The sequence below is a fragment of the Hydra vulgaris genome, chromosome 12 (assembly GCF_038396675.1).
Source record: "Hydra vulgaris chromosome 12, alternate assembly HydraT2T_AEP".
In the NCBI taxonomy this organism is placed as follows: domain Eukaryota; kingdom Metazoa; phylum Cnidaria; class Hydrozoa; order Anthoathecata; family Hydridae; genus Hydra; species Hydra vulgaris.
In genome coordinates this window covers 68,955,191-68,976,800 of record NC_088931.1, presented here as the reverse complement: position 1 = coordinate 68,976,800, position 21,610 = coordinate 68,955,191, and the positions used below count along the sequence as shown (strand labels likewise).

At 28.1% G+C, this 21,610-nt stretch overlaps 1 protein-coding gene across 3 annotated transcripts in view; it reads left to right on the top strand.

Annotated features, from left to right (window-relative positions):
- The window catches only part of LOC136088961 (receptor-type tyrosine-protein phosphatase alpha-like), a 37,384-nt gene extending 23,353 nt beyond the window's left edge, over positions 1-14,031 (top strand). Inside the window, exons 6-9 of one of the 3 annotated variants that reach the window (XM_065814248.1) lie at positions 5,333-5,643; positions 12,341-12,483; positions 13,488-13,623; positions 13,730-14,031. In XM_065814248.1, the coding sequence (XP_065670320.1) occupies positions 5,333-5,643; positions 12,341-12,483; positions 13,488-13,623; positions 13,730-13,804 (665 nt within the window). In that variant the 3' untranslated portion in view covers positions 13,805-14,031. Of the gene's footprint in view, positions 1-105; positions 5,644-12,340; positions 12,484-13,487; positions 13,624-13,729 lie in introns of those variants that run through there. The other 2 variants (XR_010642670.1, XM_065814247.1) reach the window with 2 other exon arrangements.
- Positions 14,032-21,610: the final 7,579 nt, after the last annotated feature.

The following is a 21,610-nucleotide window of genomic DNA, read 5'->3' as shown; positions in this document are numbered from 1 at the left end:
TTGGTAGTTTAGTCAAGGTTTATATCTGTAACTTAGTTATGGTTTATATCTGTAACATAGTTAAGTTTTATTGCTTGGTCTTTAGCTATTTTATTTGTTTATTAGATTTTGCTCCAAAGGAAACAGAATGTTATGGCAATTTAAATACTATTCAGAAATGGCCACCAGTAACAGTGGAGGAGTTTATTAATTTTTACTTAGATGTAAAAAAAAAAGGTTGCACAGAACTTATTGCACAGTTTGAGAGTGTTCCTGCAAACAAAATATATACTCACATTGAAGCTTCAAAATACCCCAAAAAAAATAGATATGCAAACATTTTACCATATGATCACTCACTGGTCAAACTTGTTCCTGATTTTTCTAATAATGAAAACACCTATATTAATGCAAATTATATACACTCTTATTCTAAAATATTTACGTACATTGCAACCCAAGCTCCTAATAATGAGACTGTTGTTGATTTCTGGCGAATGATATTTCATGAAAAACCTAAAGCTATTGTAATGCTTACTAATCTAGTTGAAAATGATAAAACAAAATGTGCTCAATATTGGCCAGAAAGTAATGAAGAATATGGCGGTCTTAATGTTTGTGTTACAAAAACAGAAAACTTTGCTGATTATATTATTCGTTATATTTCATTAAATTTCAAAGAAGTAGATCATCATTTTATTCAAATGCAATTTACATCTTGGCCTGATAATGGTTGTCCCGAATACCCAACAATGTTACTAAACTTTTGCCATCGATTTCGATGTTTAGTGCCATATTCAGATAAATCTCTAACTGTTGTGCACTGCAGTGCTGGAGTTGGTCGCACAGGCACTTTTATTACTGTTGATGAAATGTTGCGGTTAATCAATACAGTACAAAAAGTTGATATTTTCAATTACTTTGAAGCTATTCGTCAAAACAGAATGCAAATGATTCAAACAAAAGAGCAATACATATTTGTTTATGATGCAATTTACGAAGCAGTAACATGTGGTCAAACTGGTATTTCAATTTCAAATTTTCCAATTACTCTTAACAAACTACTCAAAAAAGATTCTTCCACAGGAAAAACACTTATTGAGGAAGAGTTAAAAATTCTTAAAAGTATTGCTCCAGTTCAAGAAAGTTGTTGTTTTAAAACAGCTTTGCTGAATGAAAATTTAAAAAAAAATAGATACCCTCAGATTTTGCCAAAAAGACCATTTTGTTATGTCATTTTAAATAAAAGTATAACAACCTTTCATACTATATAAAATATATGTTTTACTGGTGAAAACAACAAATGCATAATGTTCTGTTGCTAACTGTTATTTAAATTATTTGAGACTTAATGTGGTGTCTATTTTTTTCGGTTTCCATTTAATAATAACTTAAGAACCAAATAAAAAAATTTGTAAATAGACAAAACTGGATGCGACCTAATATATAATTTGTGAATAAGTAATCAAATGATGCTGAATAAGTAATCAAATGACTTCATCGTTATAATTTGTTGAAGAATAATGAAGAAAATAGAGTTTTCATAAATGACTTTAGTCTATAATGACTTAAGTCTATTTCAGGTCAGGCTATCCTGCTACTGGTAACATATAACCTAGTACAACCTGCTTCATGTCCTGCTGCCTTGTAAGATATGCTTTTTAGGCAAAGGCAAGGAGAAGATAATTCCCACTTAAAACATCCCCTGCTTTGGGGCTCTTGGTTGAGTAAAGGCTAGAGATGGTGTCTCAATAAAAATACTCATCTTGGGCAGATGTTAAATGCATCTGGCTACTGTCTTGTAGAAGACCTCCTATGAAAAGACTTAAGAGGTAAACAGACTCTATTTGTTGACCAGCCTTGCACCCCTACTTTATCTATTAGGCTGGCGCAGATGTATTTATAATATATTGTTTCCAGTTTAGGATGTCAAATGCAGGATCTTCGTGACTTAATGCATGGGTTTTGCTTGTGTCTTTGATTTTATGACTAGGCAACTCATTCTATTATCTTCTAATGAGGGTACAGCTCTAAAACTCAGTTTTATGGTTGTGAGGCTGGCTGGTAGTCAGGTTTCCCAAACTCTGTGGTAACTCTCAGAGAGGCTGATTCCATTAACAGCTATAAAATATCAGAGTACTAACAGTGCCATGTTGCGCAAGGATGCTTGGGCTATTAAATAGTGTACTGAGTACTATCTGTGCTTTGAGTCAAGTTATTCAACAAATTCAAAAATGAATAAAGTACAAAAAACTATAAAACTTCAAAAACCATCATCATCACAAAGTTCTCTAAATGTATCATTTACTAATATTTGGGTCTTCAAAGTAACTTTTTTTTCTGTTGAGTCTTGTCTCTTGCAAAGTTCACCAGGCCTACTTGCTCTTTGTGAGACTAATTTGAGTTCAGCTGTATCATCTTGCGATATAAGTGTTGATGGTTATCTTCCTTTAATTTGTAAAGACTCCAATAGTCACATGCTTGGCCTGGGCATTTACATTCGTAAGAATTCACCCATTTGTCATGAAACTAGGTTTGAATCCACAGACTATTCTTTTATGTGCTTTTGTTTAGCACCACTTCACTCTATCGTCTTTTTCTTTGTTTTATATCGCTCTCTTTCATATTAAGACTGCACACTTTTTGATGTTATTTCTGATCAATTTGAGCAAGCCCTCTCTTTTTATCCCTCAGTCAATATTATTGTTGTCGGTGACTCTAATGATCATCACACTAAATAGCTTGGCTCAAGTGTCAGTGACTCTGCAGGCATTAAGGCCCACAACTTTTGCCTTTCTCAATCTCTAACTTAAATAGTCAACTTTCTAACTCGCTTTCCAGACAATCCAAATCATTTACGTTCTCTACTCAAGTTATGTCTTGTTTCTGATCCTAGTCAGTGCTTAGTTTCTCCAAATTCACCCTTAGGTGCTTTTGATCACGGTTTGATCTCTCTAAAACTACTATCTCCTTCTTCTTCATCAGAATCCCTTTATCATCGTACCTATTACAAGTACCTTAAAACTGACTAGGACTTTTTCCGTGATTTTCTTCATGATGGCCCTTCGGTAATCTTTCGTCTTACAATCTTAGGAAATCTTTCATCTTCCAGCTGACAAATGTACTTCTCACAAAACTTCTTAGATTCAGGCTGGCGTGGAATCTTTTATTCCCTCTCGTTGATTCTATGTCAAGCCTTACACTTCTCCATGGTTTTCCTCACATTGTGCTGCTGCAATTTCCAATCGAAACCATTACTTCCATATCTATCAGCAAAACAATTCTCCAGAAAACATTTACTATGTTTACTATTGCTAGAAACTATTGTAAAAAAGTTTTGTCTAATGCCAAAAGAGTGTCTGACTGGTCTAACTACTGTCCCATTATTCTTCTTCCTATCATAAGGTTTTTTAGTCTAATTAACTAACAAGGTTTTTTAGTCTAATTAACTAACACTTAACCTCTCATCTTAGATCTAATAACTTACTTTCTGATCATTGAAATGGATTTCGATCTTTTTGTTCTATTGCTGATTTGTTAATGGTAATAACTGATTGGTTTTATTGTGCATGAGATAGATGTGGAGAGGTTAAGGCTATAACTCTTGGCATTTCTTAAGCATTTGATAAAATTTGGCATGCTGGTCTTCTCCATTAACGGCGATCAGGTAACATCTTTAAGATTATTGAATCCTTCCTTACCAGTCGTAGTATTAAAGTTGTCCTTGATGGACAGCGCCTTTCTTCATATCCTGTCACTTCAGGGGTTCCTCAAGGTTCAATCCTTGTCCTTATACTCTTTTTAATTTACATTTATGATCTTCCAGATATTCTTATATCCAAGGTAGCATTGTTTGCTAATGATACTTCCATTTATTTTTATCTTTATAAGAAGCCAACACTTTCTGATTGCTTGGAGGGGGCTTTTGAGCTTGAAAAAGATCTCACTTCTGCTACAGCATGTGGCTGGTGAACTTTAACTCCATTTTTTTAACTAATTGTTATTGCAATAAACTAGACCTTTTTATATTTATGTAATTTAATGCACTCAATAAGTCATCTACCCTTCATCTTCTAGGATTAACTCTTACTTCCAATCTTTCTTGGAAACCATATATCAAATCAGTTGCAACCTTAGCATCTGCTAAGGTTGTATTGTCTTGTCACTTTCTTACTCTGAATTCTATTCTTTATCTCTTTAAATCTCAAGTCCATCCTTGTATAAAATACTGTTGCCGTATCTGGGTCAGATCTACTTATGATGCCCTTTCACTTTTAAACAAGGTGCAAAAACGCATTGTAAATGAAAATGGACTTGTTCTTGCAGCCAGCTTTCCATCATTGACACATTGTTGTAATGTGTCTTTTCTTTCTCTATTCTATAAATACTATAATGAGTACTGCTCTAAAAAGCACAAGAGACTAGCATCTCTTGTGCCATCTACTAAAATTTGTTCTTGTGTTACTCCTCATTTTATTAAGTCTCATCATTTTGCTGTGGCTGTTCCTATGTGCTCTAAAAGTTCTTATTTGTGCAGTTTTTTTCCTCGAACAGCAGTTCTTTGGAATTCGCTTTCTTCATCTTGTTTTCTTGCTTCATATAATTTGCAATATTTTAAGTCTTCTGTCAATTGTTATCTTGCTCTATAAACTTCATCTCTTCTCTTCCAATAACTGTCAACTCAAATAGTAGTTGCTTGCAGCCTTATTGGAAGTCCAGATATTAAAAAACAAAAATTTTGGCGTTTAGAGTATATTTTGCCATTTTCACCTATTAAAATAACATTTTTGGCCCATTTAAGATTATTTATTGGTAATAACTGCTTTATTTTACATTTGTACATTAGATATTTTCATACACTTTCGCTCATATTTTCTTACAACGAAATGTACTGCAACGCTTTCTCGCCACTACCACGGTTGCAATGGCTACCAAGGATTCCGTGTCAAACATGCTCGAAGGGGCACTACTAACATTACTTAAAGGATTAAGTTTTTATATAGATATATATATACATATATAACTTTTTTAAATTTATTTATTTATTTTGTTTTCTTTAATTAAGTTTTATTTTTCTTAAAGAGTTTCCTTTTACTTTTTTTTCTTCTTTTTGTTTTTTGTGCTTTTTTTGTTTTTAGGTGTCACTTCATTGACTAACTTGTAATTTTATGTGACACTTAACTATTTTCTGTAAATTTACAATGAATCAATAAGTTTTATCAATATGGTTATATTAAAAAAATAAAGAGTTATTAAAGTAAATTTGAATTACATATATTAAAAGTTGACCACTATCTGCTTCATTGAAAACTGACCACTAATATAACATTATAAAATATTATTTGTTTCATAGGAGAGGATGCATTGATTTCTAGTGAACCATACCTGAATGCTGTGTTTGTTGATGGTTATAAAAAAAAGAAAGCTTTTATTGCAACTCAATGTCCACTTCAAACCACTGTCACAGAGTTTTGGGATGTTTTAAAGAAGCTTAATGTTTCAACTATAGTATACCTTACCTCTCACTGTGAACAAAAAGAAAAATCTTATTATAAATTTTATCCATCGGATTGTGATTTAAAACTTAATGGTATCACTGTAAAATTGACTGCTGAAGAGAAGTTAGAATCCATAACAAAAAGAAACTTGAGTGTTTCTACTGAGGTATAGTTTTATACTCATAGATTGCTATTTGAATGTAGTTTTTTCAACTAAAAAAATATTTGGCTTGCTTAGGTACATTTCTTGAATTAATTTTCTAAAAAATTTTTTTGAAATGCTTGGTTTTTGATCAAAATTGATCAATTATCATTTGTAAGTTTAAAGGAAAAGTTTTTTTATAATATGCTGGCTGGATGGTTTATTTCATTTTGTTAATAATATTCTGGTTGAATGCTTCATTTTATTTCATTAATAATATTCTGGCTGAATACTTGATATCATTTCATTAAAAAACTTGATTTCTGATTTATTATTTTGTAAAAAATTTGATTATTTTTATTACTTTTCAAAAACTTTATGTGTTATTATAAGTTTTGTTTTGAGGAAGAAAAAAAACTTATAAAAACATATTTTTGTATCATTAAAAAAAATTAAAAAAATAATGATAGATCTAAATTAAAGAGGAAAACTGTGTTTGAATTATAAAGTTTATTAAAATTAAAAAATTTAAGAACAAATGAAGTAAGAAACACATACTGTATTCGAATCATAAAGCTTTTATTAAAAACTTTATAGTATTTAAATAAAGTTTTTTTTTTTGCTTACTATTTTGGTAACTGATTTGCACAATGTTTCAGTGTAGTAACTTTAAAAAACTGCAAAAATTATTTGTTCTAGAAAATTTTTCTTGTTTGAAAAAACTAAATAAAAAACATAGTCATCATTATGTGAATAATTCCACATTATAATTCCCCCATTTTAAGCAAAGTATTTATTTAATTAGAAAAAAGAGAGATTGTAATTTTTTTTAGTTAAATAAGTTGTAGCCTTGTTAAGAACTCAAACAAAAACAAAAAAAAAAGGTCACAAGTGGTTTGTTTTACTTTTTTTTAATCTAAAGTCATGACAATATGTTAATTGTAACATTGTCTTACATTGTGTATCAAATCACAATAAATTGATATATGTACTTTGCTAGTGACACTACACATTAGTATTTGTATGTATAAGAATTTACTAGTGTCTCTTAAGTGTCTAAATTAAAATAATCTGCAATCTAAAAAAGGGTGAATCAATATTGATTCCAAAAGACAGCTGAAGAAGTTGATCATCATCATCATAATCATCACCATCATCATCATGATAATGTAATTTTTAATAAATATAAAAAAAATATATTAAATAATTATTATAATAATTCAAAACCAAAAACAATGCAATTAAATTTTGAGTTTAAAAAAAAACCAAAACAATAAAAATTTAAACAATAGTAAATATGATGACTATACATATGATAATATGTAAGTTATGCAACTCTACATATGGTAATATTTATTCAGATTTGAGATGGCTAACTTCCTAGCATGGTGCTAACTCAAAACTTATCATGGTTACATCACATAGAACTTGGTAATAAAAATACCCCATTATACACACTTTTAACCCCCGTCATATTAAAAAAAAAAAAAAATTATATCATCGTAAAGTAGACCAAATTTAAGGGTAATTGGAATAATATTAAGTGTGATTTAAAAAAAAAAGGTGACATATTTAAATGATATTATTATTGCAATTGCTCAAAAATTTGTAATAAATGAGATATACCATGCAGACAAATAAGTTCCACATGTTATTTGCAACTCATGTCAAACTCTTTTACAAAAATAAGATGTTTGAGATGTAACATGTTCATTATTACCTCTCTACAATTTCTTTTATGGTTGTTAAGTCTTTAACACGAACATCATGTGATTGTCTTATCTGCTTAATTGGAAAATTTAAACCTAATAAAAAGTAGTTTGAAATGTGAATTAAAAAAACATTCAGCAGCTTAAACTATATTTTATAAAATTACACAATCTGCACTGAAATCAATAAGTTGTTAAACATGCAGTTGACATGTCTAACATGGTAATGAGAAAAAATACTGAACTATCTAATATGTTAATGAGAAAACTTGCTTCAGTTCTCCACAAAGCAACAGGAGTTCGACTGGTGTAAAACATTTTAATTTAAAATTTAATGCCACTGGAAAAAATTGCAAGATTAATGTCAACTTTTAGATGTCAACTGTGAAGAAAAGAAGTTATTCACAGGTGAAATTTGAAAAATATAACTAACAAGGTGGTGTTGAACAGAGATTGCAACTACAATCACACTGTCAAACTTGGAATTGATGACAGAGGATCAGAGCTCAGTAGTTATCAAGGTACCCAACAATAGTGTTTTTTTATGGTCATGGATTTTAAACTCAAAGAGATTTTTCAATTAAATTTAAATTTAATCAAAGTGCTTTGGTCTACTTTAGGATTACATATTATTTTTTTCCAAAATATCATTTTCCTTGATGGGGTTCAAGTGGACAAAAACATTGGAGTATTTTTAATCCCAAGTTGCTATGTTTGGAAGTTAGCCAAATCAAATACATATAAATCCAATATCCACCTGTCTAAATGCAAAAAGCTGGATTGGACAAAATTAAAAGATTTTAAAAACACCTCTAAATGTACTTATAAGGTATATATAATATTTCCATAGATTTTTTTGGTTTTTTCAGGCAAGTTGATCTTAAATTTTAAAGGATGTGTAACAATATCTTTGATTAGACTTTTCCATTTATTAACAATCCTATTTGTAAAGAAATACATTCTTGCTTTTGAAATACAAATTTCAATAGCAAGAATGTATTATAAATCTTCAGTTTACTTTATAAGTATCTTATTTTTTTATAATAATTTGTTATTTATTCTGTTTTTCTTATTTTGTCAACTTAAATATTTCACATATTTATCACTCTTCATTAGGGTGTCTCAAGTTTACACTTTTTTTTAATTTTTATGTGCTCACAATTTTTTCCTGTTTCCTAGTGTCCCCTGATTGCAAAAATATATATAAAAAAGCTTTTGGACCTCAGTTACAGCAAAATGTAAAATTACATTTTTTGTTAAAAATCGTAGTTTCACATATTTTCCTAATAAAAATACAAAAGTGTGTCAAAAAATATGTATTTCAGGAATAATGAATTATATATTTTCTAACTGGGACTTGGGAAGATCTTTTTTAAGCTTCTTTCTATTGTTCCTGGCCACCACCATTAAATTTTGTTGCATATTGTCATATTTGTATCCACCTACAAAGTCCTTAATAAGACGTATTTTATTTTCTACACATCTTTGACGTAAGTCAAATTTTTAATAAATTTTTTGAATAAATCTAACAACTTCAGAGCTTTTTCCTTCCTCCACAGGAACTTCACCATCAGGAACTTCTGCAATTTCAACAGCCAACTTTCTGGACCTACCAGTTCCCAAAGCTCAGTGAACTCTGATATGATTGGTAGCTCAGGTTTTCCAATCTTGAACTTGTCAGGAACGTCATACTGAACTAATCTATTCAACATCTCTTTCTTCATTTCCTGTTCTACATTTTCATCAGCCAGAGATTACAGCACCAACTGCTCAGTCAAGTACCAGTTAAGTCTTTGCCTACTAGCAACCAAAGCCGAACCAAGATTCAGATATTTATCTTTGATGCAAAAGCATTCTTGAAAGTGCCAAGATCATCAAGTACGTCTTTAGGTATGTAGGAAATCAATGTGCATACCAGACAGATCTTTTTTTCCACTTTGCTCATAATCATGGTGATCTTATATGTTATTTTCAGGGTAAGAATGTAAAAAGCATCAACCATAAACCTAAAAAGTAAGATTTTGTCATCATTAATATTTATTATATTTTTTTATTTATATGTTATTTATTATACTTACGCATATTTTTTTTCAATGTACTGTAAATAATTTCATGGCAGGCTCCAGTTTGATGAAAACAAAATCTCGGTACTTCTCCTCCGAAACAAAAAACAAAAAATTCGCATAGCTTCCTGTTTCACTCCTCACGAATGTTTTTGAGGCAAGGGCTTTCTTAGCAATTTCATAAAGGGTTGACTCAACTTGAAGCTGACTCCAAGCAAACCTAACTAGGTCAATTATCTTGCTAACCTCTTTCTTAAAGAAACACCATTTTTTCGTGGTTTTACATACAGCCCTTTTCTTGGACCCTTTGTCTTCTCTCCAGTCAAAGCCTCCATAAAGTGTGAGATAGGTATTTCTAGTATATGTCTTCTACAGAGAAACCATGTAAGTGGAATATTAGGAATGGAGCTAAGGATAACAACAACTCCAGAGATATTCCAGTATTGGATGCGGTAGTGTCACAGCAAATAGCAAATCTACTATGTCAATGATCTACTATGTCAAAGTATTCTTGCAGATTCAAAATTGCTTCAGTCTGGTCACTACCTGTGGAACTTGGTGTCTGAATAACATTTAGTAGTATGTCATCTGTGTCATCCATATCAAGGGATGTAACACTGACCGCTATTCTTTATACAGAAACAGTTATTTTTAGATCTTCTTCAATCTGTTTATCCTCTTTCCATCAAAATGAATGCTTTTTTCTCTTCAGAGTAGTTATAATTTCTTGCCTGAGGTTATCTCCTAATGTGTCAATCTTCTTGAATCTCTTTCTATGGACTGTACTTTTTGATAGATTAATATCTTCTAAATTTACGCCAGCTTTATTGCAAATAGTAGCTAATGATGAAGTTTGTGAACGTATACCTACTCTGTATTGGACAGAAACTACAGCAGTACTTTCAACCAGATCTTCAGCACTTATACTTATTATTTTAGATTTAGTAGAATGGCTGAATCTATTAATAGAATGACTGAATCTGTTAGGTAAATTTTCTTCATCTGAAGAATCTAAACTGAGTTCTAATTCTAAATCATTTCCAGATGAACGAAAAAAACACTCCATCCTCTTAGCCAAATATTTTTATTTTTAGCTAAATTTTGTAATACTTCATCCAGTTTTCCTGTAATATACATGTTTTGCTCTCCTTTTTAACCTAAATAAAACTGAATATCCTCCTTTTTGGCACCTGACTGACCCTGAATGACTGAATGACCCTGATTGACTTTTTGTTCAAAATTTCCAATGTAATATTGAAGAGTGCATTACTCTCCTCTAAAAACTCATTCTTTATCATAGATAAGTTGCTGTCACTAGAGTTCCAGTTCAATGATTTGAGATTATGCAGATTTATGTACTTATTATGGAGCTTCAGTATCTTATCCCTGACACAAGATGATAAAATCTTAAAACTTTGTTTTCTTCCAAGCGTCTATTACATTTAGTAGATTATCAGATCCATGTTCTCAAGTTTCTGAAGGCAGGCTACTATCAATTTCGTAGATTGAAATCTATATGATCTATAATAAAAAAGACAAGTATTTATAATTATGGTTTTTTTTTATAGTTTATTTGTTCTACCTGTGAGATTTGAGAAACTGAATGTATCTTTGAATATTTCTGATGGTTGCTAGCTGGTTTATTGGAAGCTTATTGATTGTGCACTTTAGGAGAAACGGCAGCCTCCTTGGATTTGTTGACATTACTTTTTTTTCTCAGCCTTCTTTTTTCTTGTTTTTTTAAGTATTACTCATTTCAGTTAATACTTTTATTATTAGTTAATGCTAAAACAAATTTTTTAAAATTTAATTTTAGTTTTACCATAAAAAAATTACATTTTATTATACAATTTTCAAGTAAATATTATTAAATTAAATATTATAAATTATATGTATATTGAAGATATACATAACTATTATATAATTATATTTAAAAAAACTACTTCATATACCATTAAAAGAATACAGTTTCTACATATTACTATAAGCAGTTAAAATCAAAACAATAGACAAAATCCACTTAAAACAGTATACAGAAAACACAAAGGTTGTTTAACTAGTCATCATTATCGACCCCTTCTGTCAGGCTTTAATGAATCTTCTGTAAAAATAGGCCAGATAGACTGATTCTTATATAGTCTAAAAACATAGGCTTTCCAAATCCTTAGGGTAAGGTGCATTAAAAATGTAAAATTGTTGGGTTCGCATCTAAAAAAATGTAAAAAAATCTCTTTATCAAAAATGAAGAAATAGAAATTTTACATATCGCTGAAATTGATCTTAGAAAAAAATTTTAGTCATACATATGAACTCAGTAGACATAAGGGAATGAGAAAAACATGCTTGCAAAAAAAATCTATAATTTAGCAGTTTTTTTTTTTTTTCAATGAGTTTTGGGGTTAATTTTTTAACAAAATAAATTTTTTTGTTTTTTTTTAATTCAAGTTTTTTTTTAACCAATTCTTGAAAATAAATCGGATTCTAAGAAACATTAGGTTTTTTAGCTTATCAAAACTCTATAATTTATAAATTATAGAAACTAATAACTGTAACCAATAAACTAAAAAAAATTATGAATTGCATATACTAAAGCTTTTAAATAAACTTTTTCATTAACTGTACTTTCTACTTTTCCATATAGTTTTCTTTTAATTTATTGGTCACGATTTCCTTAAAAACCTATAAACTAAATTTTTTTTTAAAAAGATTTCAAGAAAGAAAGTATTATTAAGTTACACAAATATATACAAGAAAAGTAAGTTTGTACAAATAGATGTTTGATTTTTAATTTATAAATCAGTTACTGATGTGTAACCGAATTAATTTTCCATATTACTTTAAGTATATAAGTATTTATTTAAAATACCATTACTTTATGAAACTCTCAATCTCATTGATAAGAATTTTTTTTTAACTTTTTTTAATTCAAGACACGAAGTAATATTTTAGAATGAAACCATCATGTGCATGCTTGAGTTTAGCTTTTGGTCGGAGAACTGTTTACCAAGTTTTGATCTAATTTTACAATTGATTAGTGAAGTGACAAAATCACAACAATGTCTAGGAAATGATATCATTGCTGTTGTTTGCAAGTAATACTTTTGTGTGGTTTTTGTTTGCGCATATTTTTGTTACAACGGGTTAAAAATAAGTTTTTAGGCTGGAGTTAATGTTAAGTTAACTCTGCAAAGAAATCTACAAGGTTTGTAATAGTCTCCTTTTAAAATCTTGCTTAAATTATATTTAAACAAAATCAAAAATATATATCTATATTTATTTAATAATTTTTAAACAATGGAAAAATATGAAAACATTAGGAACGATTCATACAAGTTTTGGGAAATAAACAAAAAAACAAAAAAATTGCCGACCATTTTATAGCTCTCCCCTGCATGTAAATTTTGATTTTAAAGCCAAGTATGAAAAAAAATTATTGGTTTGGCTTTGTGTTTCCCCAAAAGGCGTATAAAAGCCATTTTTTTATACCTTCAGGAATGGTATGGAACCAAACAGTCTACCTGGAAACCATAATTAAAAAGTATTTGGACCTTAATAAATAAATTTTATAGTACAGGAGAGTACGTATTTTGGCCAGACTTGGCTCATTATGCAAAAAGCGCGGTAAATTACCTAAATGAGCAAAAAATCAATTTTTGAACCAAGATAGATCAATCCTACAAATACCCCTAAAGCACGTTTGATAGAAAACCTTTGGTGAAACTTAAAAAATAAAGTTTATGAAGGCGATTGAATAGCAAAGAATCTTGATGAGTTGAAATCTAGAATTATCTACTGTCTGACAAAATGGATCTTGAATTTGTACAAAACTATATTTTAGGTGTAAGGAAAACTTGACCATGTAAAAAGACATGGTGTCTCGTTTTTTTTTTCTCTTTAAATACTTAAAGATGACTTTTTTATATTATTATTTTTCAGTTTTGTGTTTTAAATAAAAATTTTTGTTCCAATTATAAGGCTTTTATTCCAGCTTAAAAACTTATCCATTACCCGTTATTTTTAACATTTGCGTTATTTTTTCAAGTATTTAAATAATTAGCGTTACTAAGTAGTTTTTTGCCTAATTGAATTTCTATAGCAACGGCGTAAGTCGTTCCGGTACTTTTATTTCATGCATCAATGCAATAGAACAATCTCAAATAGAAGAACTCGTTGATGTATTTCAAATTGTGCGAAGAGCTCAATTATCACAGCCTCAATTTGTTCAAAATTTGGTAAGTTTTTTGTGCTAAGATACCTTAAAGTTATTTGGTATAACGGCTAATAAAATCTCTAGGGTATTAATTAAGTTCTTTTAAAGTAACTTAAATTCTTTTTTAGCTTCAATATGAATTTGTTTATAAGTTGGTGAAGCATTATTTGGAGACTTTTTCCACATACTCAAATTTTAAATAAATTCAAATGGAAAAAGTATATTTTGTATCATGTTTTTTGTAATATAGAAGATATTGTTACATCTCTATTTTTATATTTATATATTTTGTTAAAAAAAACTATTGTCAAATGGTAAAATTATTATTATTTTTATAGAGATGATAGAAATGTTTTATTTTTTATATATACTTTTATGTACTTAATATATACTTATATTGTGGTTATTATTTTGTTTTTGGTTTTTTTGGTTTTTTTCTTTTTTTTTTTATAAAGAATATGTTATATTTTTTTTAATATATACTTAGAAGTACTTAATATATACTTGTATTGTGTTTTATGTTAATATTTTAATATTACTTTATTAAGTTTTTTAAACTTTAGAAAAAAATTTTTAATATATTTTTATATTAAATTTTTAAATTCATGTATTTTTTACTTATAAATTTTTATAGAAGAGTTTTTTTACAAGAAAGAATTTTTAATGTAATATTACTTTTTCTTTTATAGTACGTAAATCATATATGTCATAAGTGAGTCAAAAATGTGTATATTATAAGTGAATCAAATATTCATCGCACTAGGTCTTGTCTTTTATAGTACGTAAATCATATATGTCATAAGTGAGTCAAAAATGTGTATATTATAAGTGAATCAAATATTCATCGCACTAGATCTTGTCTTTTATAGTACGTAAATCATATATGTCATAAGTGAGTCAAAAATGTGTATATTATAAGTGAATCAAATATTCATCGCACTAGGTCTTGTCTTTTATAGTACGTAAATCATATATGTCATAAGTGAGTCAAAAATGTGTATATTATAAGTGAATCAAATATTCATCGCACTAGGTCTTGTCTTTGTTTACATCATTATTCACATCGTTTTGTCATTTTGTCAAACTTGACTAACAACATGACATTCCCTGAATTCCGAACTACATCAATGTCATAAAATCAATAAATCTTGAAAATACATACTTAGAAATGTTTATGATATCATATTTTAGAAAATTAGAAAAGTTTATGATATAATATTTCTTTTCTAGTAAGAATTTATTGTTTATAATAGATATGAAGTGTCATGTGATCCTATCATTAATTTAGATTATCAATTTCTTATGTTATAAAATGTCGAATTTGATCCCTGTAACCTCTTGAGTCAACTTTATTTATTAGTAATACTTTCAACATTCAAAAGTTTTGAAAAAACTTTTCCTACAAATCAGTTAACGCGAAATGCATTGTATTCATTTTAATCAAAACTAATGATGAAGAATAAAAAATTATGACTTTTCTATCAACTTAAGTTTCTCTTTGTCACTTCAAATATTATCTACAATCAGTTTTTATCAAAAGATCAGAGCTTAAGACAAAGGTAATTTCTCTCAAAAAAAATTTCATTTTGAAAATTTATACCAGAAGAAAAAAGGCGGATACCCTTGTGTTTCAAATTGTTTAAATAACTCTAGGCGTAACTTTTATTTTTATTTTACGTTGTATTCAAGGAAAAAGCTTTAAGAAAGTTATGATTGGACAAAATTAGCAAAAAAAAAGTTTTAATTCTTTTTCATCGCGAAGATGAAAAGTATTAAAATTTTTGAAAATGTGATAATCAAAGATTATCACATTTTTAAACAAAAATCTCATATTAATGTGCCAATGTGCCTACAATTGTTCTAAAAACTGTTAAACTGACAAAATTTTTACCAAGAAAAATCCAAAAGTAGTCCTGGTTAATTTCCTAAAACAAAATCAGAGAATTAAAGAGAAGTGACTCCAGATTTGACCATCGATGAGAAGTTAAAACAAGAATGTAAAATGCTCAAAGCTCATATAAGGGACATTATAAAAATAAAACACTAACTTAAAAAAAGGAAAAAAATGTAAACTCTAAGAAGAAAAACTTCAACCACCTATAAATTCCTACTATTATCGGGCTCAAAATATGTAATTTCTGATGATTTAAGTAGAACTTTTTTATCTAAAACAAGAGAAAGGTCACATACTGAATGTTAGCGAGTAATTTTAATGGTAATTCGACTGCTGTGCGCCTTTTCTATAGAAGATTTGGCTACACGGTTTAATAACTTATTAAGTTGCTGTTACTAATTGATTTTTTTTCATCGAAGGTTTGTCACGTTTAAGTTTACGAAAAACAAATTTTGTTCCCAGAAAAAAAGCTCTGAAAAAAGTTGCATCAGTTTTATTTTCCTGACAAGCATAAAAAGAACTTATGATATAATATTTACTAAATTTCATTTGGATTGTTTTGACTTAGATGAATACAACTATCACAATGCGTAACCCGTTAGCCGTTTTACGGGAAAAGTCTAATTTTATGAGAATTTGTAAATTGTTTTAAATTTAAGTCGTATTAAATGTTTATGCAATACATTTTTATCTTTTCTAATTAGCGTTTTTCTAAAACGGGCCTGTTTTCAAAATTAATTTTTATCAACATTCGAATTCTTTTTTGAAAAAGGTACAAATCAAATTATGTTAATATGAATAAAAAATTGTTCATCAACTTTATTTACGATTACAAAATTATTAAGATTTAAAAAATACTTTGCTTGATAATTGGTTTTTCATTTTTCTCAAAACAATAAAAATGTGATTTTTCCTTTTCGAAAAACATTCTTCATATTTAAGCAGCAGATACAAATACAGCTACAACGTTTTTAAATCGAATTCATTGTACTACTTAATGTAGAAACCATTCTCCTTTTTTTTCTCATTTATTCATTCTTATCAATCGTAAAATATTTAACGAACACTAACGTGCAGTTAGGTTATTATAAAACGTAAACCAAATTTAATAAAATTCAGCATAAAAATCATACTAATTATTTGAGTAACAACGATGTTCAACCCAAATCTATATATGGTATTACCAAGTTCAATAACAATAAAAGGATACATTGTATGGAATAAAGTGATCATTATTGATATTAAAACAATTACAGTTACATCAATAATACTAAAAAAACACTTGATAAGTTTGACAATCAAATTAAATTAAAGTCACGGGAGAAAATTCCAAAGCTCTGATTTTTGCAAAATATAAATAAATAAAAATAAAGAATATAAATGAACAGTGACTGTGTATGAATGGACAGTGACCAGGGATACGACTATACTTAGTAACAAATCATGGGTAATTGAATTTTAGTAAGAAGAACAAAAAATATTTGCTAATTTAAAAGGAGACAATAGTTGAAATTTTAAAAAAGTGAAAGATGCAGCCTTATAGTTTGTGTCATAGGCTGAAGTTAGACGCTAGAGCAGGCCCTGCTAGATGTACAATGCACTTTTGCACATTGCCTAAAAAATATTATTAGAAAACTTAGCCAAAATATATAATGTATTCCTAACTGTAATAGATAAGAGCTTTATAAAAGTTGGAATGAAATCATGAGTAAAAAAAATAACAAGCGCAACAAAAAAAAATCTTGCACTTTCTGATTCTGAGACAGATTGGATATATGACTGTCATGAGAAATCTGTACTCAGATAATACACCAGCATCGGAGCAATATCAACGTAACATCCGCATTCAATCGGCTTCAAATGTAACTTGACGGTTTTTTTGAAATAAGTTGAAATTAAAAAAGATTTGATCGCTTCGATTTTTTGTTTTACAATATGTATACATAAAGTAGATGATTTGCGCATTTGAGTAACTTTTTTTAAAACTTTTTTTATTTTATTATTTAACAATAGTATTTTATTACTTTAGACATAATATATTGTTACATAACGGTACTAAGGGTAGATTCGCGTAATGAGAGCATCTAGGTAATGAGCATACCAAAATTTATGTATGTGGTGATAACAAGAAGCAATATAATTAGCGTAAATTTATGCACAGTAATTAGCAGTTCTTATCTAACTAAAACGCTTTTCAATTTTGATGTTGTTAAATGTTATCACATGACATGAAATAATCTGGCGCTAATTTTTGATGTTGAAATATAGATATTTATTTTTTCATAAAGAAAAATATATTACCTAGAAATCCGTTCCATTTTTGTTTGGAAAATAATGTAAAGAAACATTTATATTTATATATTTAATATATAAATATAAATGTTTTTTATAAAACATTTATATATTTAAAGTCCTAAAATTGCAGTAGTTTTAATTGCTTTTTGAATAAACATAGTACAGAATTTTATTATTTTACTAGTATTAAATATCTTTCTCTAAATTTAAAAAAATTGTATGCTTATTGTTTAAAGGTTTAAGTTTAATAAAATTAAAAAAATAACTAATTTTTTTTTTATTTGCGTAAAACAAAGTAGTATTGTTTCAATAAAAAGCAGCATAGTGTTTTATCTTTTAATGGTAAATTTTGATTATATTTTGGTATTTTTTTACTTAATTAATGTTTTTTTTTTGAGTTAATTTAAAGTAGGGGAAAGCTGGGGAAAGATGGCGAACGTTTTGAAAGCCCTAAGTTATTGCAAAACTATAAGTCATGAAGCAGTAATGCTTTGTCAGTATGTTCACTTTATCATAATGATTCATTGCCAGCATGAATTTTTAGTTTAAAAGTAGAAAAACTTAAAATAAAAATTAAAATAAAAAGTTCTTAAATATGTCATCTGGTCACGTGACCGGAGCAAGATAACTTATTATGCAATTTCTGACTCCAACTTTATAAAAATTTAAAAATTACCAACTAATCTAGCTAAAGAAGCATAAAATAAATACGCGTCGAAAAAAAATATTTTTAAAAAACGTTACACACAAAGGACACAATTTGTTATGAATAACCGAAAGCAAAGTATTTTTTTTGAAGCGAAAAAAAAAACTTATGTGTATAAAATTGCATTATTAGTATTTAAAAAAACCATTTGACGTTTTAAAATACAAAGTGTAATTATAGTTTCGTTTTTACCAATTTTTAAGTTTTTTTGTTGAGTTGCTATATGAAAAGCCATCTTACCCCATTCGCCATCTTGCCCCGCTTTCCCCTACTCATATTATCAAGTGGTCAAGGTAATACGAGCACCTTTGCAATTTTTTTAAAACCTCTGCGTTTTTAAGAAAAAATCTCGGGTGCTCCAATATCCAAGCGGATCATGAGTATAAATCCCTAAAAAACTATTTATTCGCAATAATTTTGGATCCAGCATAATTATTTTGGAAAGTATTCCAATTTCCGCTTATGGTACTCATAATAGACTAATCAACTCTTTTTAAAGTTTCACATATCTGTTGAAAATGTAAACAAAAAAGTAATACTTTTCTTCCGCCGCCTATTAAAATATTATAATAGGCTGCAGATGTAGTTTTGATTTGTAGTCTCAGTATAGAAACTTGTGGCTTCTTTTCTAGGGCCTTTATTTTTCTTACTATATATAAATATTTATCAATATGCAGATTACAATATTGAAGGACTTTTTAAAGTAGTAAATAGAGAATTAGATATGAAAAAAAATCTCAAATTATTTTAAAACTTTGACATATATAATTCTGGCATATATAAAATTCGCCGAATGGTCACACACGAGCAGTGAACGCCTCAGGAAAGAAATGAAGTACACTAGAATAAATAAGAATTATTTTTGGAACAAAACATATTTTGACAGCCGTCAAGACAAAAAATAAAGATTAATAGAGGAATATTTAGAATATAAACAAGACAGACAATGCACCTAAACAGCACTAACAATAATAATAAACAATAAATTGTTCTGTAAGCACCAATATGAACGAAAATATACAAAAAATATGTCATCAAACAAAAACTTTTAAAACAAAAAATTGATTACAAAATAAAAAGTATGCATACAACAACTTAAGGCCTCAGAATGGAAAAAAAAACGTTAAAGCTGAAGTATAAACATAATTTGTGTAGTGATTAAGAAAAATAAAAAAAATTAATTACTTTATTTACCTTATTAGTTTAATTTACCCTGTAAATTAAAAAAAATTATTGACAATGATTATTATCTATAATCACATATTTCCTGCTTTTTTTTTTGCTTGAATATAAAATTATTTTAAAATCTAGTATTTCATAACAACTCTATTTTATTAATTTTGATAAATTATAATAAATTTATCTTATTTATGGCATTATCTTTTAATTGATGAGACCTTTTTTTATTTTTTATGTTTTTGTAAACATCTTTTTAATTCTAGTTCATACTATACCCTAGTCGCAAGATATAATGGTGCAATATTGGTACAATATTTATTTTAATATTGGCTGAATATTGTTAACAACATGGTGATAATATAAAATGTCAACATTTTGATATATATATATATAGCCAACATTGTTGTACAGTATTGGCTATATATAAAATGTAGTATTGCGACTTCATATTTTTTTAACATAGGAAACCTAACTAACAATTAACGTTCAAAAAATGTTGCCACAACGTTTATTTAGGTTTGCGTAACGTTCGCTGCAAACGTTATATGAACCAACTTTTGTGAACTCCGATTTACAGTTCTTGAATCCGAACGTTTAATACGAACGTTCAAATAACAAAGAGCGAACGTTTACTTAACGTTAACTGCAAACGTAATTATGTTTGCTCTTAAACTTCACCTCAAACACGCAATAACAATCACGGAAGTTTACCCAACGTTTTGGTGTTTTTTAATTTTTAAACGTATAAGTGTATAGGTTTAGGCGGACTTTCTGTTTAAACCTATATTGGCAAGTTTTTGTGTAATGTTATGCTTTTTTGAACTTACATTACCTTTATTTATTTAACAAATGTTAAATAAGTAATTAAGGAAAAATCTATTTGTACTTAAGTACAAGTTTACCATGTTTTACAGTTGAATTACACCATATCAAGTTTATTTGAGAGCCCGCGATTCAATTATTACACTTCAAACACAAGACACGCAATTGGCTGAGCTGGTTACAATTAACAAAAATTCATACTAAAAAATAATGCCTCTAGCTTTAAAAAAGTTCATTTTATTATTTCTATTTTGTGCTTTAAAGGGCATTAACAACAATTTACATCAATTTAAGTTAATTTTGCTTACAATACAACATCAACAATATAAAAAATAAGGACGTGTTGTTTTAGTGAAAAAGTATGACTTTTACCACTAAAAGAGAAAAAAGATACACTTGTCTTTTTTAAAATAGCACAAGTTGCATTATTTCATCAAAAACAAAATTATTTTTCTTAATAAATTTTTTTTTATTAAAAACTCAAGTATTTTTATTAAAAACAAAAGCACTATGTGGTTTTAATAAAAAACCTGGTTTTATTTATCAATGAGTTAAATGTGTCATTTTTAAAATACTTAGACTGTTATAAACTGTTAATTCTACATAAAAACAGTTTTATATATATGAACCACTAAAATAGATACCTCGAAAACTTATACAAACTACAATAAATGAATATATTAATAAATAATACTCTGATATGATTCATAAAACGTTGCTTTACATAGTTAAAACAGGAAACTGCTTCCACTAAATAAATTGCCCATCTATGACATGTTAACTTGTCACCAATATAGCATATGTCAACATAGTACTAAACCTTTGGTTGTAGGTAGTAAAACACTATAAAACATTAAATTCTTAAATTATTTTATTTGACATTTCTAATGAGGTTGAGCCACCATAAATTGATAAGAGGTTCTGGATGTTAAGTTGAGTTGCCATTTGTGCAACACTTTTTGATGCTATAAGTCTCAGTGTTTTTTACACTGATGCCATTTTGACTTAGTTTTCTACTTTTGTTGTTGAATTAGCTGCTGTTGCTTGATTTATTTGATGCTCATCATAAAATTTAAGTTTATATTGATTTCTGCTATTTCGCAGTCAATACCA